The 20,759-nt window shown below is 37.8% G+C and overlaps 1 protein-coding gene across 1 annotated transcript in view; it reads left to right on the top strand.

The window, feature by feature from the left end:
- WDR64 (WD repeat domain 64) overlaps nucleotides 1-20,759 on the top strand; it is an 82,000-nt gene that overhangs the window by 23,325 nt on the left and 37,916 nt on the right. The window contains exons 9-11 of the mRNA XM_054822110.1: nucleotides 540-674; nucleotides 3,386-3,465; nucleotides 9,701-9,840. Of these exons, the coding sequence (XP_054678085.1) occupies nucleotides 540-674; nucleotides 3,386-3,465; nucleotides 9,701-9,840 (355 nt within the window). The remainder of the gene's footprint in view (nucleotides 1-539; nucleotides 675-3,385; nucleotides 3,466-9,700; nucleotides 9,841-20,759) is intronic.

Genomic DNA, 20,759 nt, shown 5'->3' on the forward strand with positions numbered 1-20,759 from the left:
CTGTGTCCAGCTCTGGGGTCCCCAACATAAGGACATGGAGCTGTTGGAGCAAGTCCAGAGGAGGGCCATGAAGATGGTCAGAGGACTGGAGCACCTCTCCTATGAGGACAGGCTGAGAGAGTTGGGGTTGTTCAGCCTGGAGAAGAGAAGGCTCCGAGGAGATCATATTGTGGCCTTTCAGTATTTAAAGGGAGCTTATAAGAAAGATGGGGACAGACTGTTTACAAGGGCATGTGGTGATAGGACAAGAGGTGATGGCTTTAAACTGAAAGAGGATAGATTTAGATTAGATACAAGGAAGAAATTCTTCCCTGTGAGGGTGGTGAGACGCTGGAACAGGTTGCCCAGAGAAGTTGTGGCTGCCCCCTCCCTGGCAGTGTTCAAGGTCAGGTTGGATGGGACTTTGGGCAACCTGGTCTAGTGGAGGGTGTCCCTACCCATGGCAGGGGGGTTGGAACTAGGTGATCTTTAAGGTCCCTTCCAACCCAAACCATTCTGTGATTCTATGATTCTAACGACATCTCAATTTATATTCCTAGTGTTAAACGCAAGCTACATGATGACTGGGTTGTGAAAGTTAAGTATATTTCTGACCTAAATTGTTTTGGATCCTGCTCCTCAGACAGCGTTCATTCATTTGTTTTGGATAACATAAAACGACTAGAGGACAATTTGTAAGTATATGACATCTTCTGAAAAAATAGACATTTTGCTGTATAACTCTGCATGAGATCAGTGCCTTGCAAGATGCCCTTCTGTTGTATTGAAGGAGTCTTTTCTATAAGCATTGTTAATACAAACAAAAATACAACTACTTAAATACTTGAACATTTTTGTTTGTTAGCTTTTGATGTAGGAGAGGACTGTCCATATATGTTTATTCCTCACAGCCCTTAAAAATAAGTTATGTTGGCAGTGTTGTCTGCTCCAACTTCTCAGCAGGCAAATTTTAGTTAGAAAATTTATTGCTTTGTTATACGTATAGGATGTATCCGTTCATTTAAAATCTATATCTACACAAATATATATGCAACTAAGTTTCATTTACAGTTTCAGTTTCACAAGTTTCAGTTACCTAAGCTTAAACCAAGAAAGCAATTTATTCTGAGGGCTGTGAAATGGATTTACCATGCAGCAGGAAAGGGGTTGTGGCCTCCTTATTTGTTCCATATCATTTGTATGGCCCATCAGTGCTATAGCTGATTCCAAGCCTTACCGGTCTGTGATTTTAGAACAGTTTATAGCACAATTAAAAAATAAATAATACAAACACAATCTGATGTAAAAAGGAACTATAAATAACATATAGATAGAAATTTTAATTCAAATATCTCAAAGCATTATAAACGTTAGATCAGCTTCACAATTCCTCTGTGAGGTACATCAAGAGATTAATAGATTTTTAAGGCTAGTAGTAGCAATTATGATAATCTGTTTTATCTCTTCTATAACAGAAGACATAAATATTCACATAGAAATTCTTGCATCAATCCAATAACTTTAGGTTTTATGCGTATTACATGTCTGTTATGGATGGGAAAAGTGAAGTATGAAATACTTATAGCTTGTCCAATGTCACATGCTGTGTCAGGAGAAAAGCTGATAAACCCAGCTATTTGCTGGGAGTTTTGGGAAAATATAATTAATTTGAGGACAAAGAAAAAAAAGACTGCAGAGCCAAAAGTATAGTCAAAAGAGTATATGCTACCACCATACACTGTTTGTTATACAGAATATTAACTGCAAATATCTTGGTAGGTCTTTTTCATTTAAGACTGATTATCATTGTTTCTCCAGTTCCAATAAATACATTTCTCTAAGCAGATTCATGCAGCAGCTGAATGAAATTATATTTAGACAACTGAAAAATTACACAGCTGTTAAAATGAAATTAATAGCCCTAAAAATAACTATGGATCAAATCACTTTGAAATGGCTATTCCATAAGTAATTATGGTTGAAATATATGATTTACGGGTTCTAGCAAAATAAATTTCCCCAATTAACTTTGCAGCAAGCAATTGTTATTGTGCTTGAAGAGAGATGCAATGTATCTTGTCTCCTATGTGACTGTTAAGTTTCTTTGTGGATAATGGCCAATGTGCAGTTATAATCTTTTCTTGTAAAGTATCTAAAAAAAGGGAGGTGTGGATGGGATCACTGGGTGCTTCCATTGCAAGGCTTGGGAAGGGCTTCACACTGCTGAAACCTCGTATTCACACTGGTATTAGAAAAGTATCAAGACCATTCATTAAAGAGCCAATGGACAGTAATATAAAAGTATCAGATTTAAGAAATAAAGGAAAAAGATGAGAAATCCTGAGGAAATCTGCCGATCACACATTTAAATCAATTACTTGCTATTTTATACCATCAAGAGAATTAAGACGCCTCTGTTAGAGCTCTGGAAAGAAAGCTTTGCTCTTCTCTAAATAATAGGGAGTGAACAGCCTTTTATTTACAGCTGCCTAGAAAGAACAAGCCCTTTCATTAATCCTCAAAGTTTCCGGAGTCTTTTGCCAAATTTACTGTCATCTCCAGTTATGGTTTTCAAAATCCATGGTTAGTCTCTAGCTGAGAATAAATGAACTACCTACTTGTCCAGATTTTAAAGAAAAAAATTAAATGTGTGCTCATTTAATTCTGTATAGCTTAATTACACTGACAGTTGCTGTTTCCTGGGAGAGACGGATGTTAGCCATGCTATTGCTGACTCCAAAAATCAAGAAAATATTTACGTATTGTAGCAATGTATGAAACATGGAGAGACAAGCAGAAGTTGCTCAAAGGATGGGTTTAGAAGGGACACTGAGTCAGTCTCAGTCTGTGTTGGGTTTTTTTGGGGTTCCAGTGGTTTTGCAGTTGAATGCAACAGAATAATTCAGTTGAGTTTCAGAAACTTGCAGTCTCTTCATGTTATTATACAGCACAAAATAGATAAAATAGAGACTATGCATTATACAGTACATTATATGTAAGCGGCAGAAAAGCAACTGCACTTCCTTTATGCAGAGGCCACAATAGACCTCCATGTCTGAAACAGGCAAAGGCAGTTGGTTTGATACTTTTCCTCAGTGGTGAACTGCTTTAAGCATGCACACATGTGTGAAGGCTTACTTTGGCAACAGCTACCATTTTGGGATTCTGTTTGGAGCACGAGTGATAAAGGATTCAGGTGTTCAAATCAGAGATTTATTACTTTAATGGCAAGTGTCCCCTGTTCCCATTTCATTGATGCTAGTACCTAAGTCAGTGTTATAAATCAATTTGCTTTTAACAAGAGATTGTATAAATTATGCAGCCATTCTATATAGCACAGAAAATCGGAATGACTGTAGACTGTATTTTCCTCTTACCTGATTAACTGTTTTATTAATGATTTCAGACCTGTAAAGGAATTTTCTGTCCCTAGAGGGGTCAATGCCTTCACATACTGTGGAAAAGCAAAAGTCATTGTCACTGGGGGTAAGTATTGGGTTTTTTTCCAAGAGATTGCTCTGTTGTGAATTTTTTCCCAGTTAAATAACAGCAAATAAAGCTGATTTAGTATCTTAAGGATTTCAATAATGGCTTCTGTCTTAAACGATAGTAAACACAGGTCTTACTTTTAATTGTTGGGAGTCTGAAAAAATACAGTTCCTGACAGGAATCTATCAAGGGCTCAGTCTGGGTTTGATTCAAGTATGATGTTATTTATATAATAAAACAGGAGAAACAGTATGTTGAACTACTCTAAGGCACCTCTCCAAGTCACAGTGGCGACTGTCCGAGCCAGGTTATACACATTACTCCTTGCAGTATCAGCAGGGCTCCCATCCTTTCCTAGTACTCTTTGGCCTTCCTTTCCTGTCTTAAGCAATCACATTGTCCCAACTTAATACTTTCTGTTGCTCTTCTTTCTGATCACATTTGCCCAAAATTTTACTGTTCGTTCTTTCTCCCAAAGCAGACTGCAGAAATAGCACACTTAACATCCATTTCTTCCCTGTTATCCAATAATTTTATGTGCCTTTCTATTGCAGTGGGCATATTTTGTGCTGCAGAAATGTGGCTGGAGTATGGCAGCGGTCTTGTTTGTATATTGTGTCTGACAGGGTGGTGCCGTGCAGTGACATCGATGCTGCCTATCTCCAAGTCTTCAGCATGAGAGTCTTGCTTAAAACTCTGTTAAAAATTGTTTTGAACAATGTATCACATAGCAACTCTTATGTCTATATTTAATAATAAGAAAAAAATGGCCAAGGCTCTGCTGTCCAGCCTTGATAATACGCAACACAGTAAAATAAATTGGGGGAAAAAAAAAGACCTAGACATGGGAAATAATGCAATTCAAGTTGAATTGTGGCAGTTTACCAAAGGGAAATCTGCAACAGATATCAAAATATATATCAGACAGTTCTATTGATTTTGTAGACACAAGATTTAAAGGGAAAGCAATAGGGCTATAGGAAAGTTATTAGTGATAATTCTGAAGTTCAGCCTTGGGGGAGATCTTATTTACATTGATTACCTTGTCATAAGAAGTAGTCTGGAGAAATTTACTGATGACATAAAGTAGAGACGCCCTATAAAACAGAATATGGTTACTATTTCCTACAGGTAGAACTGGAGGATTTTAGTATAAAAACAGGGTGAAGTGTCTGAATAGGAACTAAATAAAATTTCTATTAAACACTGAAAATTCTTCTTATAGAAATAGCAGAAGAGGAGAAAAATCTGTATCAACTTCCTAAGAAAATAAGAATAGCTACGCTAGGCCAAAGGTCTGCCCACTATCCCTTCACCAACAGTGGCCAGCAATAAACACCTATGGCAGAGTAGAGGAATAGGGCAATCATGCAGCAATACTTGCCCAAGGCACCTGTGTTAGTTGAAATACCTGTTTTACAGGTAACAAAGCATTAACTTCTCTGATTTTGACACTAGCAAAACCTCATGTTGTAGTGGAATCCACATATGGTTGATATGAGCCATGTTTAAGAAAGATTAGTTGAATATGGAAAAAGAGTGGGGGAAACCTATCACATAGAGACTAAATCTATCACACAAAGACTAAAAAGTGTATTTTTTATATCCTAGCAAAATGACAATTAACAAGGAATACCAATGGTATCTATAAAAATATCAGGAGAACAAATATTAGAGAAAAATTAGACCAATGATGTTCGGAAGAGTCTTCTGAATAGTGGCAGTTGCAGAAAGAAATGGAGCTTTTTGAAATTTTTGAAAAGGATAGATTACATATTTGTCTGTGATGGTTGGAGGCTACACTTGGAATGCAGGACTTCCTATCCCATCTAAGCAGCTAGCTAATCAGAATATTTTAGAAGGACATGAGCTTTCTCAACACTGCTTTTTAATTTGTCTTGACTTTCACTGCACAAAAGTACAGAAAGCATGGGCAACATGACAAAAAGTTAATATTGTGTTCAAGGACTCTGTAATGAAGATTTTGAAAAAGTATAGGAATTGTACTTACTTCTAACAATCTTCCAATCTATTCCTGGATCATAACATTTACATACCCTTGATTTGGAATCCTGTCTTGCTTATTCACCCACTGGCCTTCATCATGATATTAAAAGGCATCCTCCTGCCTCTCACCCTCATTCCCAATGCTTAGCCCTGATGCTTCCTTTGAACAGAAAACGAAATTTTTCCTGAGATGGATTACTAAGAGTGACAGAAGAGAGTGGGAATGCATGGCCAAAGACAATGACAGGGTGGGATCATCTCTCTCAATTTCACTGTGAAGTTTAGATCAGCCAGGGACTACTATGAAGCTGCACCCAGAATTAAGAATAATCCTTCAGCGCTTGAGATATCCATCTAATAAAGTATTCAAAAGTTGAGCTTTAGAGTTCAGTTCTCTATTAATAAAATACACTGCTCACAATGGCACAGCAGTCAGTCAGACTAGAGCACACTATGTTTGCCTCTGTATCTTAAAAGCCATCCCTCTCTCTTGTCTGGCTGAGAAATGCATGTTGATGATCAGGTTAATGAGAGAATTAAACTGTTTCAAGTGAACATAAGCTAGTCTTGCTGATTAGCAAGCCTGCAATTTTACCTGTAACATGCCCTAAAAATCAAAGACCAGAGCAGTTAAATAATTCAGGAATCATAATATATAGATTTCTTGGTGATGTGCAAACATTTGTAAAACATTATGTTTACATGTCACATTCAGCAATTAAAAGGAAAAAAAAAATGCAACCTTTGATTGAAGGCTAGCTTCTGAAGTATTCAGTGGGGATAAATCTGCTAACCACTTTACTAAGCCCCAATGTATTGTTATTTAGCCAGGTTCATAGCACAAATGGTATGCAAAATACCACAATGTATTATTGCACTAGCAAGTGACTATTAAAAAACTTATGTTTTAACACCCATACTCTTCCATAATTTATTTGTTGTATTTGAATATGCTCACAAGTTTGCCAGTACTGTGACACAACCAAATTTTGTCTTCCAGATATTTGACATTTATAATAATGAGTAAGAAAGATACAAGCAAACCTGGTACAGAGTTCACTTTTCATGCTAAAAGCTAGACTGCTTCAACCAATAAAGTGATAAAAGCCTGATAGTGGCCTAAAATATGGACCCCAGAGTAATTTAAAATAACTTTTCTGTGTAGCGTTTTGCATTAATATTATATTGAATGCTGAAGTGGTATGATTTTCCTCTTATTCTGTATCCATTTCGATTCCAACTATGTCTTAATCATCACCTCAGGGAATAGCTACAGTTAAAATCAAATTATGTATGCATATAAAAGCTGGAGATGATCAGTTTTAAATTATATGATACATCAACTTCTAACCCTATTATTTCTTCAAATCCAGCTATTGTTCTCCTGTGAGCACTAAAGTAGAAGAAAAACTATTATTAATTTCTAAATCTAGCAGTAGCAGCTTAAGACTGATAAAAGGAAGTCCTCTGCTTGCTCAGTATCCTTTGTGTATTCCTGGCACAAGTGAAGTAACTGGTAACTTCTTTTTTTTTTTCTTCCCCACCCCAGGCACTATACATTGGTATTGATATTTTCAGGAATTTCCAGGAATCCTAGTTATAGAAATTATATCCCAGGGCTCCACTAATACTAGCTCTCACAATCATAAGCAGACTCTTTTCTATGATGCAGTCTAAATTTAAGAACATATGAAGACATAAAAAGCAGCACAAAAAAAAGAGAGATTGCTCAATATGATAAACATATGAACTTCTGTTAGTTTACCAGATGTCTAACTGTTCTAAAGAGTTTTTGCAGACATTATAACCCAAGATTATTTAAAAGGCAGGCTTGAAGGAATGACAAGTTGTTTTAAAGAATAAGAGGTACTTCTGTGTGCGAGGAGCAGCATAGAAAGAAAACAGGAGTTACATTTTTCTTTTCTAGTTTATCAGAGGATGCCAAGCTAAGCCTAGCATTTTTTCCATTCAAAAACGCAATTGTTCTCAAGGGGGTTTCAACACCACTGAAATACAGACATCTCAGCAGACTTGTAATACCACACAAATTGCAAAGCCATGTGAGCAAGGGAGACAGTCTGACAAAGGATCAGATGTTCAAAGAATGCATTGGAATCCATAACATCTAGCTAGAATAGAGCTGTTGTCATAGAATCTGACTTAAAAAAAAAAAAACCCTAAACACATGCTTTCATAATTATTTATCTTGGAATGGAGAACACCGAACTGAGCTCATTATGATTCAAATCACTGATTTCATAGAAGCTTTAAAAATTGTTTTCTGATGTGTAGACAGATAATTCTTCTTCAAGCTTTTCTTGAATTTGCTTTGTACCAATGCCTTCTGTGTCATGGTTCTGAATCCTGGAGGCATATTTGGAGCACAGAGAAATAAATGTTCCAGCAAATGTTCCAGTGAAGCAGTGAACCAGCAAATGTTAGGGCCAATCTGGCATTAGTCCAGAAAGAGGGGAGAGAACATGTCTACTGTAACCAAATCCACCATTATCTCAGCATCAGTAAAAGGAACAAAAACTAATCCACTACTTCACATGAGAAGCAAACAGCATTTTTAATGTAGGGCAAGGTTTTCTTTACTAATGACATTTGTTCTTCCTGCTAATACCTTAAGTAAAGAACACGTATAGCCTACTTCCTGCCATGCTTGCAGCATAGACAGCTAATCTAGAATAGTTTTACCTGAAAGTCTTGCTGAAAAGAAACTGGTTCCCATTGAAGTTACTGCTGGTCAGCTAGTTATCAATGGTTCCCGTTTCCCATGTGGAAGTTATTCCTCCACTGTGCCAGTACAGCTCTTTGTATGGTTGCATTCTCAGTCACACTTGTGAAATGATCTGGCATAAACCAAAATGACTTTCTATTGTAGCTATTTTAAGAGTAGATAATTTTTCTCCAACAAGCCTCTCTCATTTAAAGAGAGGCGACATAAACAGTGCAATCAATTTAACTGAGAGGACAATAATGTTTAATGGAGAAAAAGGGAGATGGGGTTCTCCTAAATGAATTACATATTGCTGTATTAAGAAGCAAAGGAATAGATCTCTATTAAGAAGGAAAGGAATAGATCTCTGTAGAGAGAGAGAGAGGGACTAACTAATGACAGTAGGTTGAAAAAGCTTAAGGAAGATCCCTGGAGAGCAGACTGCAAGAGCTGACCTTTAACTCCTCTTTTGTTAACAAAATTGAGCTGAGCTTCACAGTCTTGAAGTTTTGTGAATATTCTTTTGGGGCATGTACTTCCTAATCTATGATTTTTTGGCTTTTCACACTTCACTTTAAGCTGAGAGAAAACTAAAAGCCAAACTGAAGTCTAGATAAAATGTGGCTGTTTCATTTATTATGTGTCAAAATAGAGTGTTCAGCTAATTGCATACAATTCATACAATTGCAATATTTGCCAGGAATTGAAAGTTAAAATATAAATTAATTAATGTCAAATTTAAACTGGGCTCATGTTCTCTTGAAACTCATGTGAAAAATATGAAATATTGCAGAGCACTAGGTACAGTTGTGTTTGCATCAGTATGTAAACCCAGGATGTGTTTACTAACACATTTTTAATATCTTTGTGTTTTGAAATATTTATGAAAACTATTATGAAAATAGTACCAAAAGATTAATCTATAATGTAAACAAGGATTATTCCCTAAATTGTAGGTAAAATTAATGTTTGAACATACAAATAAATATGAAACACCTAATTCCCATTTAATTCAAGACACAAAATCACTCATCAGCAGTTATTGTCTCCTATCTGCCCTCAACTTCCATGTCTGTTCCCCTTCCTGTTCTTCACGTCCACCCTCTTCCATAGAGGTGGTCATCCCTTCATTTCCTAGCTAAATGGAGACAAGTATTGTTCTGACATTTGTGTAAATTAGATCTTTGAAGGGGAAAAAAATCTGAGCCCCAATTCTATTTCTGCTCCTATGGGACTAGCACATGTAGTCACATCCAGTGTCCCTGACATTCCTCTAGCAAAATAAAAAGGCTTTGAAAGGCAAATCAGTTATGTGGGTTTAATACAAGTTTGGGCATAAGCTGGAATCCAGCCCTTGGAATGAAAAATTCACATTCTTAAGTGGGAGTTGCCTACATGGTGAAAGACACTTATCAACACTAAGCTCTCCATTATGAAGCTTATTTGTAATACCAGTGACTATTCAGTCTTTCTGACTGTATATATTATTTTTTTTTCTTTCAGGTCATGACAAACTGCTTCGCCTGTGGCATCCTGCTATTAATAGTAGGCCCACAGAGAAGCTATCAGGACATCGACATAGTGTTGTGGAAATTGTGACAAATGAAAAAGATCAACATGTCATTAGCCTTTCCTCTGCAAAGGTAAAACACTTGTCTTAACTTCATGGAAATCAATGCTATAAATGCAGTTAGGAATCTGTTTTTGAGTAAGTACTTCTTATAGTATCTAGTCCTAATCTCGTTGCTTATCAGTTCATTTATTTTAATAAAAAGGTGGAGTTTTAGCTTAGAATTTCCAAATTATTTTATATTGAGAAGAAAAACTAGAATGGATCAATTTGGCATATTTTCTTTTTGAATGTGACAAAAGAATAGTTACAATAGTAGATATTACCATTACTTTGAGAACTGCCAGAATTATAACATAACCTGTACCTGAATGCTTCATTCGGTAGTAATCCCCTGCAAAAACTTCCTACAGCTTCATTTACCCTTCTCTCTGCCTGTCAGCCTACTAAATCCATAGGTGGAGTTTTTCTTACACTGGTGACTCTCTACATCACGCTCAACTATTGACCTCTTTCTGAAGAGTGTCTTTTACAAGGCTTACTGATCCAAAACATTGTCCATGAACAGGAATACTAATAAAATCAATAATAAAACTTCTTCAACCAAATACTGCAAGATTCTGTTGGAAGTGGATGGGTTTCCTTTAAGTTACTGGTAGAATCATGGCATTGGTGGTTTATCTCGTTTGTCAAAATGAGACTGTTCGGGAGAGAGTAAAAAGTTCTAAAAATATGTGCAAAAATAAATGAGAATCCCCTGAAGGAGTAGTTATGAATGACTATGGAGCTCTTTCAAGAGTTGTCCTATGCAGTATTTTCACTATTCAGCAGTATTCAATATTTTCATTAACATCCGCAATGATGGAATAGAGAACATACAGACTAAATTAACTGTTGCCCCAAACTGGTTAAGGCTGCAGGCCCTAGGCAGAAGTATTAGAGTTCAGAATGGTCATTAAAATTGAAGCCACGGTCTGTGGAAAACATCTCCTACAAAGCAGTAAGGATGTAATATAGTTAGTCTACTGAGATATCCATGTATCTCAAAGGTTTCCATCTTTTCGTTCGGTTATGTAGGAAATGTTACTGAGCTATTTATTCTATCCATGCCACTCCTCTGCCATAACTGCTTATCACTGTTCATTGAGGTGCCAGTAAATACCATGTTTTTATGTCTTTAATCCTAGTCTTAGAATCATAGAATCATAGAATGGTTTGGGTTGGAAGGGACCTCAAACATAATCTAGTTCCAACCCCCCTGCCATGGGCAGGGACACCCTCCACTAGACCACATCCAAAGCCTCATCCAGCCTGGTCTTAAACACTTCCAGGGATGGGGCATCCACAACCTCTCTGGGCAACCTGTTCCAGTGCCTCACCACCCTCACAGTAAAGAATTTCTTTCTAACATCTAATCTAAATCGACCCTCCTTCAGCTTGAACCCATTACCCCTTGTCCTGTCACTACACTCCCTGATAAACAGTCCCTCCCCATCTTTCCTGTAGGCCCCTTCAGGTACTGGTAAGCTGCAATTAGATGTCCCCGGAGCCACCTTTTCTCCAGGCTGAACAACCCCAACTCTCTCAGCCTGTCCTCACAGGAGAGGTGCTCCAGCCCTCTGATCAGCTTCGTGGTCCTTCTCTGGACTTGCTCCAACAGCTGCATGTCTCTCCTGTCTCTCTCAGGCCGCCAGAGCTGGACGCAGTACTCCAGATGGGGTCTCACAAGAGTGGAGTAGAGGGGCAGGATCACCTCCCTCGACCTGCTGGTCACGCCTCTTTTGATGCAGCCCAGGACACGGTTGGCTTTCTGGGCTGCAAGTGCACACTGCTGGCTCATGTTGAGCTTCTCATCAATCAATACCCCCAAGTCCTTCTCCTCAGGGCTGCTTTCAATCCATTCCTCGCCCAGCCTATAGTCGTGCTTGGGATTGCGCCGACCCACGTGCAGGACCTTGCACTTGGCCTTGCTGAACTTCATGCAGTTCGCATGGGACCACCTCTCCAGCCTGTCAAGGTCCCTCTGGATGGCATCCCTTCCCTCCAGCGTGTTGACCACACCACACAGCTTGGTGTCGTCGTCAAACTTGCTGAGGGTGCACTCGATCCCACTGTCCATGTCGCTGACAAAGATGTTGAACAGTGCCAGTCCCAGTACCGACCCCTGAGGAACACCACTCATCACCGTTCTCCACTTGGACACTGAGCCGTTGATCACAACTCTTTGAGTGCGACCATCCAGCCAATTCCTTATCCACCATGTGGTCTATCCATCGAATCCATGTCTCTCCAATTTAGAGACAAGGATGTCGTGCGGGACAGTGTCAAATGCCTTGCACAAGTCCAGGTAGATGACGTCAGTTGCCCTTCCCTTATCCACGGACGCTGTAACCCCATCATAGAAGGTCACCAAGTTTGTCAGGCACGATTTGCCCCTAGTGAAGCCGTGCTGGCTGTCACCAATCACCTCCTTATTTTCCATGTGCCTGAGCATAGTCTCCAGGAGGGTCTGCTCCATAATCTTGCCAGACATGGAGGTGAGACTGACCGGCCTGTAGTTCCCTGGGTCTTCCTTTTTACCCTTCTTAAAAATGGGGGTTATGTTCCCCCTCTTCCAGTCAGCGGGAACTTCGCCGGACTGCCAGGACTTCTCAAATATGATGGAGAGTGGCCTGGCCACTTCATCCGCCAGTTCCCTCAAGACCCACAGATGCAACTCATCAGGTACCATGGACTTGTGCACCTTCAGGTTCCTTAGATATTCTCGAACCTGATCTTCTCCTACAGTGGGCAGTTCTGCATTCTCCTAGTCCCTGCCTTCTGTGACCTGGGCAGTGTGGCTCAAGGATTTGCCAGTGAAGACTGAGGCAAAGAAGTCATTGAGTGCCTCAGCCTTCTCCATATCCTGGTTAACCAGGTCACCTGTTTCATTCCGGAGGGGACCCACATTTTCCCTCGTCCTCCTCTTATCACTGGCATACCTATAGAAGCTTTTCTTGTTGTCCTTGACATCCCTGGCCAGACTAATTTCTGTCAGGGCTTTGGCTTTCCTCACCTGCTCCCTGGCTGCTCCGACAGTTTGTCCATATTCTTCCCAGGCTACCTGCCCTTGCTTCCACCTTCTGTAGGCTTCCTTTTTTTGTTTGACTTTGCCCAGTCTTAAAATAATTCACACCCTTCTAAAAGTACTACTAGCTGAAAATAAATCAGAAATTTCCCATCTTCACATAATCCTGCAGCCGTAACCATTCCTCCTTCCTCACTCCTATAAATCTATACCTGTCTGTTCTATAGGTAACTGTACATTTACATTAAGGAGGGTTTTGCAATATACATGTAGGAAAAATGGAATAAGACGTAAGACACAACTTAAGGGGAATGAATGTACATGAAGATACTTATAGAAAAGCAACCAAGAATGAAGTCCCTGGGGCAGGAAATAACTAGAAGATCTCTTGAGGTCCCTTCTGGGACTTTCTGTGATTCAATATGATGACTTAGAGGGAAACAAAATCTATTTTGCAAGTCTCCAAATATGTGGGCATATGATCTTAACTAAGTGTAGCCGAGTTGTGCCAATAACATCAGTAAGATCACTTGTACATGAAAATTAATATGTGAACGTATGTTTTAATTAAAAGTTATGTGTCTTTAAAAAGTGCTGTGAGTTACAAGGCAGAAATTACACTTCTCAAAAATAAAAAGAGAGAAATTCCTAGATTTTCAAAAGTTGGGTAAATCTTGTGGTCATAGGTGAAAACTATATAAAAAAAGAAGGGATCCTTCACAGAGAAATCTAAAGGACTTTACATATAAAGTGATGATAACTCTGTGCCTCAAAGAATTTAAAATCTGTAGATGATACATGGTATACACAATACTGGAGGAAGGTCAGCTGTAACAGGATTGTTTCCAACCCAGTTAAAGCACATTTGTGTTTGCATAGACAAGAACCAGATGTTATAAAAAAGTGTGTGACTTCCCAGGGAACCTTTAATATTACGTTAAATACATAATTTGTTTCTACCTAAAAATCAAAGATCAATTTGCTTTCCAATCTGCCTAGTATAAGAAAAATCAAAATAGTTTTCTCTATTTTGTTTTCATCTTTCAGTGACTGATATAGGAGGCTGCTGAAGCAAAACAAGGAGAACCTATATATCTTCACTGAAAATAAGTTAGAGAGATATCAGTGATCTCATGGAAGTGTTGTAACCAAGCGAAACAAAATCTCTTTATATTCAACAGATTTTGCATTAGCTGTTTGACAGGCTATCAGAACTAGGGAAAAGTTAGGAAAATTAAATTAATACTTTTTTCTGGACACTTCCAAAATTAAATATAAGCTAAAACATGTCAGATATTCATTTGAAAATAAAAGCTTTGTTATTGTGCCATTTTTCAGCTAAAAATACAGAACAAGGTAAAAAGTAGGGAATACTTTTTTTTAATTAAGATTTATAATTGTTATATTACCACATTTGAAGGTTCAGACTGATTTTATACTTTATGCCTATTTTTCTTGAACTATATTGAAAATTTTCTTGACTTACTGCAAAGATATTTTTATGCTATATAAATTACAAAGCTTCTGAACAGCATCCTAAAGGTAAACCTAAGTCTAATACACTAGGAAAATACTTTCCTCTGAAGACAGAACCTGAAAAAAGATTGTAGTATTTCCCCTGTCACTGCTGGGTTAAACACTGCGTTCTTTAGGTAGATGTGTATTCACAGACTGGGGTATTCTTTACACTGGCAAGGCCTCTATCAGAAATGCAGGGAACTTCTGTATATTCTGTGTATTGTTTGTTTTTGTTTCCTCCAGGAGGTGAGACGTGAATGACAACAGCATCATCTTCACAGTCAAGTTCAGTTTCTTAATCTTGACTAGGCATAGATAGTCATTTTCTGACACAAATGACTGTAGTGAGAAAGTTATAATTTCACAGGTGGACAATCATGGCTTCTATCAGAGAACCAGGGGAAGCTAAACAAAGACAGGAGTTTTTTATACGTCATACAAGAAGAATACAAAAATCCTTACAAGTTACAGTAGATAAACTTCTCACTATTTTTCACTGTTCTTTAAAGGACTTGAGAAATAGATGATACACATATGATTTATTAATCTTTCAGTGCATTTGTACTTTGTACTTGTGAGACCTGGCCTTGGCATGAGCCATTACTGTATTTTGTGGAATAATATGCATGTCAGAAATAAGAAACTGTTTTGTTCTGTCCTTCTCTATCTCTTATCTTTTCTCTTGTAAGCAGACACATGCTGATGGTCTTTGGTACTGTGGACTCAGTGGATCCTGTAGGCATCCAACATATTTTCTGCTCCAAGCAGAGACCTTAATTGCTAAAGAGACAGATTATGTCTGTTAAAATAAATTCTTAAAATGTTTTGAGATTAGGGTAATATGTTAAATGTCTTTGCCTTAGTTACTACCCCATGGGTCAGACAATGGGAAGGGCTGGACAGTGGGAAGAGGGGATATTCCTGTGAAATATATTTAGGAACCTTTTAGAGAAAAAAATTCCCAAACCATTGTCTTGTTTAAGTTAGATTGCATATATTGCGCTTAACTTCTGGCTTTCACTCCCTAGAATTGTAACACATAATTTCCTGTGAGATCTGTTACATATAATTTTATAAAGAACAACAAAAGTTAATGTTGGATAGATCACTTTTAAGATATTATGTGAGCTACATTCCCCGGGACTAATACCCATGGGGGCAGAAAGCTAGAAAGCATATTCTTCCTGATTGTTTTTAAGGAAATCAAATAGTCAGTCTTTTGGTAGTCAGCTTTCTTTGGTATGTTTTGTACATAGTAATACATTTCTATATTAATAAAGTGTAAAAATGTTCTAAAACAAGGATTCAAACAAATAATTTTACTACTTTGCTTTGCCCTCATTTGACCTCAAAGAGGTCTGAAGATTTCAGTCAAAGACTGGAAAAACATACATAAATGTACTCACAAGAATATCTTAGCCCAGGTGTAATTGATTTATACTACAGAGTTTAAAAGTAAGGGATCACATTGGCTTTTGGTTTCAGAGTTGCACTGCAGCAAAGGTTTGTAGTCTGAAGAAGTAATGGCTGAGTTGGGGGTTCAAAAACTCGAGTGACTGATTTTAAAGATACCACAAATGTTACATATCTTTTACAAGAGTACTGGGGGATTCAGGTGATGGTATTAGCCTTAGTTCCATAGTATAGAACATTAATGTATGCTGTAATTTATAGAGAAATGTAAAAGCGAACCAATCCTACACCATGGTTTCACAGCACCAGTGGAAAAAAAAAAACCCCAAACATGGGGGATTAGTATTACAGTGGAGGAAGTAGTTTACAAGATTATTAGCTCTAACAGTCTTAATATCCCAGAGCATGGAAAACAAAGAGTGGAGCCCAGGAGACGAGGAGGGAGGCATCAGTGTGTTAAGGGAGTATCAAAAGAAGTATCTCATGCAACACAATGGTCACAATAAAAAATAAAAAGTCTCTGAGGAGAATGGTATGATCATGCAGACCCAAAATCAGAAACTCAAACTCCATAAAGAAAAAAATTTGTCTTTCTTTCTGAAGTGCAAGTGTTCTTCAGAACCAGTAAGTTACTTTTAACTGCATGCTATATTAAAGGCAATATTGAAGTTATCCAAGAAGTTTAGGAAAGCAGACATAAATAAACTATTTTGTATTATGCTAATTTTTAAGACCTTCTCTTTAACTATATGTGAAAAATTATATAATAGAAATAAGTGAAAGAATTTTAACACAAGGATTAGTATTATGCACTGAGGGAGATTGCCCAAGTGACATAAATGCAGAAGTACATTGTTGCCTTTTTGTTGTAAGGCCTCTTGGCATATGTTTTATTTGCGCTGTCTGCAAGCAATTGGCTTGATCACTACGAGTATTTCAGGTGATTTCTGTGGCTCCAGTTTTTGCTTCTGAAGTCTGCTTTTAGTTTCTGTTGCATCAGATAGTCCTTTTATTACGAAATATGACTACACAACAGTTTAACCTTTTTGATCTGTGATGACTTGCAATATTTAAAACAACAACAACACCCCAAAACAAACAACAAAAAAAACCCCAACAAAACAAAACAAAAAAATCCCAGTCTGATTATCTGGAAGTCAAATTGTCAAATATGCCAAGGATCAATTAGAGCTACACAATGCTTGTTTTATTCAAGTTATTTTTAAGATGCATGTGCTTTATTTTATAGGACTGTTCTGCTTGCTTTTCATCTGTTGCTGCGTGGTCTGACTGGATTTCAGTCAACCTCTTCTGACACTGGCAAGTCTGTTCACATGACTTAACTTTGTGGGTTAGACAGATGATTCCCAAAGTACGGATTACTCAGCAGGTCACTTGTGTCTACGGAGAAGTCCCATGTGTATGTGGTAGGGGACGGAGAGAGAAAAAGGGTAGAGCAGAGCTCTGAAAGGGTTGGCTGTTATAACATAGGTTTAGGCATCTTTCTATAACCTCTTCCAAAAGGAGAGGTGGTGCCAAAATCTGAACTGTATATGTATGGCTTCTTGGTTTGCAAGGAGAAAATGAATCACTGCCACTGCTGAATTAGTCACTAGTTCTCACATCTTTCTAGAATCATGATATGATGTAAACCAAGCATCAGTCAAATACATCCAGTGCAAGAAAAACATCAAAGGTTTTCCTTATTCTTCCCTAGATCAGTTCTGCTGGTCAGCATGTGAGACATCTGCTGTCTGAGCAGTGCTGTTTTCTTGCAGCACTTTGGGGTTTTTTGTGGTAGACCTCAATACATCTGCAGACAGAGCCCACTCACTTGGGTGTCAAAAATCAGCATTATATTTGGTGGCAGACAAGCCAGGGACACATTGCACTGAAACCTGGAATGTATGTGAATTGTTTTGGGCAGTCTTCTTTATTTACACTGGAGCATTTTGGCCAGTGGCCAATACAGCTTTCTGGAAAGCATTGAAGAAACCTTCTGTGATATTTAATTTAGCTGAAAACAGATTGCCCTGAGCCAGTAATAACAGAACAAACTTCTTATTATGACAACAACTAAGAAAGTATTTTGGAATTTGAACTCAAATGATGGTTCATTTAAGAAAATAAAAATTGTTTAAACTAGTCCAGCACATGAGCACTTTGTTTGCTCCAGTATTATAAGGATTTCTTGATGGAACAAATTATTAGTAAACTTCTGTCAGGCAGGTATTAAAAATTATATATACATCAAATTCTCGTAGCACAGAAGTTAAACTTTCCTTCTTGGTTTTATAACATAAGAATATCTACAAATTAGGCAGAGCCATAGATTTGTAAATAATTTCTGTATGTCCTTTAGTCATATGAATTAGTATTTCCATAGTAGTGACACTGAGGAAGAGGGGAGGGCACAGGCAGGGATTGTCATAATTCTGTGCTGCTGGACTTGCTTCAGAATATAATATTCCTGGAAATAAATTTGTTCCTGATCTTCTAGGTTGTGAAAACCTTAAAGGTAACAGTGTGCATTGGTGCAATTACAGTTGTAGTCCACAGCCATGTCTTTTTCTTCAGCTGTTCAGTTAAGTGAGTTTACTAGGAGATCTGAAATATGGATGTGATCTATTTGTTCCTAATCACAGGAACATGTTCCAAATCTTGTGTTGAGATGTCCCACAAACACAAACTATTCTCTGTGTTAAATTACATACCACAGACCAATAGGAACCACATTAATCACAACTACACTTACAGTGTGCCTACCTCGACTTATGTTTTGGTTGAAAATATTTCCAAAAAGGAAATACTGTTAAATTTGTCTGAAGGTATTAACTTGTTCTTCGTGTCATTGCAGCAAAATATAGACTCAGGTTTTTCATATAATGCATGGACTCTTTCCTAAAGGGTCAGCATGTTGCAGTCATAGATTAGGTTATTGACATGAAAGTGAAAGTATATGTATTTAACTGTAAATACAGCTGTATATAACTCTGCGGAATTATTCTGCAGAAGTCACTAACCCAGTTTTCAGGAAACATTTTTCCCAAAATGGCTATTCTCTTGATTTATGACTGTAATTTCATTGATACGTATCATTTGGGAGTTATAAAAACAGGAATGAGTGATGTATTTCCCACTGTTACAATTATTTTACACCTTTTGTCTTAGGTAAATAGTAAAGTAAAATAATATGGCTTATTCAAGCACTGAAGCAATATCTTTTTTATTGAAGAGAAATGCTGGTAGAATATGTAAGTCCTTTAAAAAATGCTGTCTTTGGACTTGGAATTACAGCTAAGCAGCATGCTTGGATGCTTCAGGATACACCACGTAGACAATGTACCATGACATGAGTTGGATGTTTCAAGCCAGGCAAGGCAAGACTGCCCTGTATAAAGGTACTTGATCTGCCTGGTTACTATATTGGCACTACAGCATTTTTTTACAAATACCAATACTGTAATTTAATAGAAATTGCTAGCCTTTTTTTTTTTTTTTTTTTTTTTTTAATGGGTCCAATTAGCTGAAGAATTAGCTCTACGGAGTGTATGGTAAGATGAGAGCAATCTGTGGGGTAGAGAAATAATGGAAAACTGACCTGACACTCCAGCCTAGATAGAAGAATGCTGCATAGGAAATCTCTGCTGTGTTTATTTTTTCCTCTCCTTCATGTCACTCCGCCCTTCATTGCCCCTTGCTCTCTGTAGTTAGTTTGCCCATTCTTATTCTCTCTCCTGCAGCCTGAAGCATTTATTACTTCATTTTTTCATATTACAGAAGTCTCTGAATGCATTCAGGAAGGACTGAGAAAAAAACAAACCAGAACAGTCACAGGGACAGGAGCTATTAAACCTGGAGATATGGCAGGAAGAAGGTCATTATCTGAAAGATGATCTTATACTCATAACGCTCTGTGGAAACAAGATTAAGGCCAATGGCAGAGACCAGACCAGACTGCATAGCCTTTGTACTGCAAGGCTGTGAAGCAGTGACAACTGCGTTCTCTCACTTAGTGCCGAGTGGGGATTCACAACTAGAACAGTGGAGGCTACAGCTTCATGTCTTGCCTACTTGAGTTGTCAATGGAAGTCAGTAAGACAAAATTTGCTACACCAATTGTTCTGTTGATTTTACTAGAATACCTCCAGTGGTGGATTTGGTTGAATTAGAGCACTTAAGTAAGTCAGGTGAGCAAGATTTGAGCCTACAGGCTTCAATGCGTAAAAAAATCTCAGTTTTGTTTGATGAACAATAGGGCTAGGGTAACAAGTATATTCCCAGCCTTTATACCACTGTACAGTATCATTTGTAAACACAAAACCTTTGTTTTAAATCAGTGAAGGGAATGTTCTTTGGTCTTTTTCTCTTCAAAAGTAATTTTAATTTTGGCAGCTAATATCAAGAGAGCAATGCACTCATTCACACGTGGCAGGAGAGTAGTGCAATAAACAGGGTGATTTCTTGCATGTCCCTTCTGGGGCATGGCAGAGTTTCATTCCATTCATAATTTCTTCAAAATCTGATGCAGCCAACTTGATGCAAGCACATAAACATTTCCTTTCTAAAATTTGCCCATACTAAATTAACTCTGTTATATATATGTATGTTAGTTTCATTCTTACAGGACTCAAAGGCAGATTTTTAGTGTTTCAGGGAGGATAAAGGGAGGTAAGATATGTTATTAATTTTGTATTTTTTGACTTTTGCAAATTTACTCAAACCTTAATGTGATCAGTCTCCAGTCCTCTCTCTCCAGATCTGCTTAATGGCAAACTGGCTGTGTGATATCCCAGTGGGAAGTCATAAATGTCTTTTGCCTGTCTGGAACTGAGCAGGTGATTGTATCAATGCCTGTGTAGGTTAGTGTGGATGTTTATCTAACCTATTTTGAAAGCACATGACATTGTTTTAAGGATATATTTATAATACAGTCATTTGTCTTCCCGAAAAATGAGAGCAGCTGAGCTGGAAGCACAATGTTTAATTTATGT

The sequence above is a fragment of the Grus americana genome, chromosome 3 (genome assembly GCF_028858705.1).
Source record: "Grus americana isolate bGruAme1 chromosome 3, bGruAme1.mat, whole genome shotgun sequence".
Lineage (NCBI taxonomy): Eukaryota > Metazoa > Chordata > Aves > Gruiformes > Gruidae > Grus > Grus americana.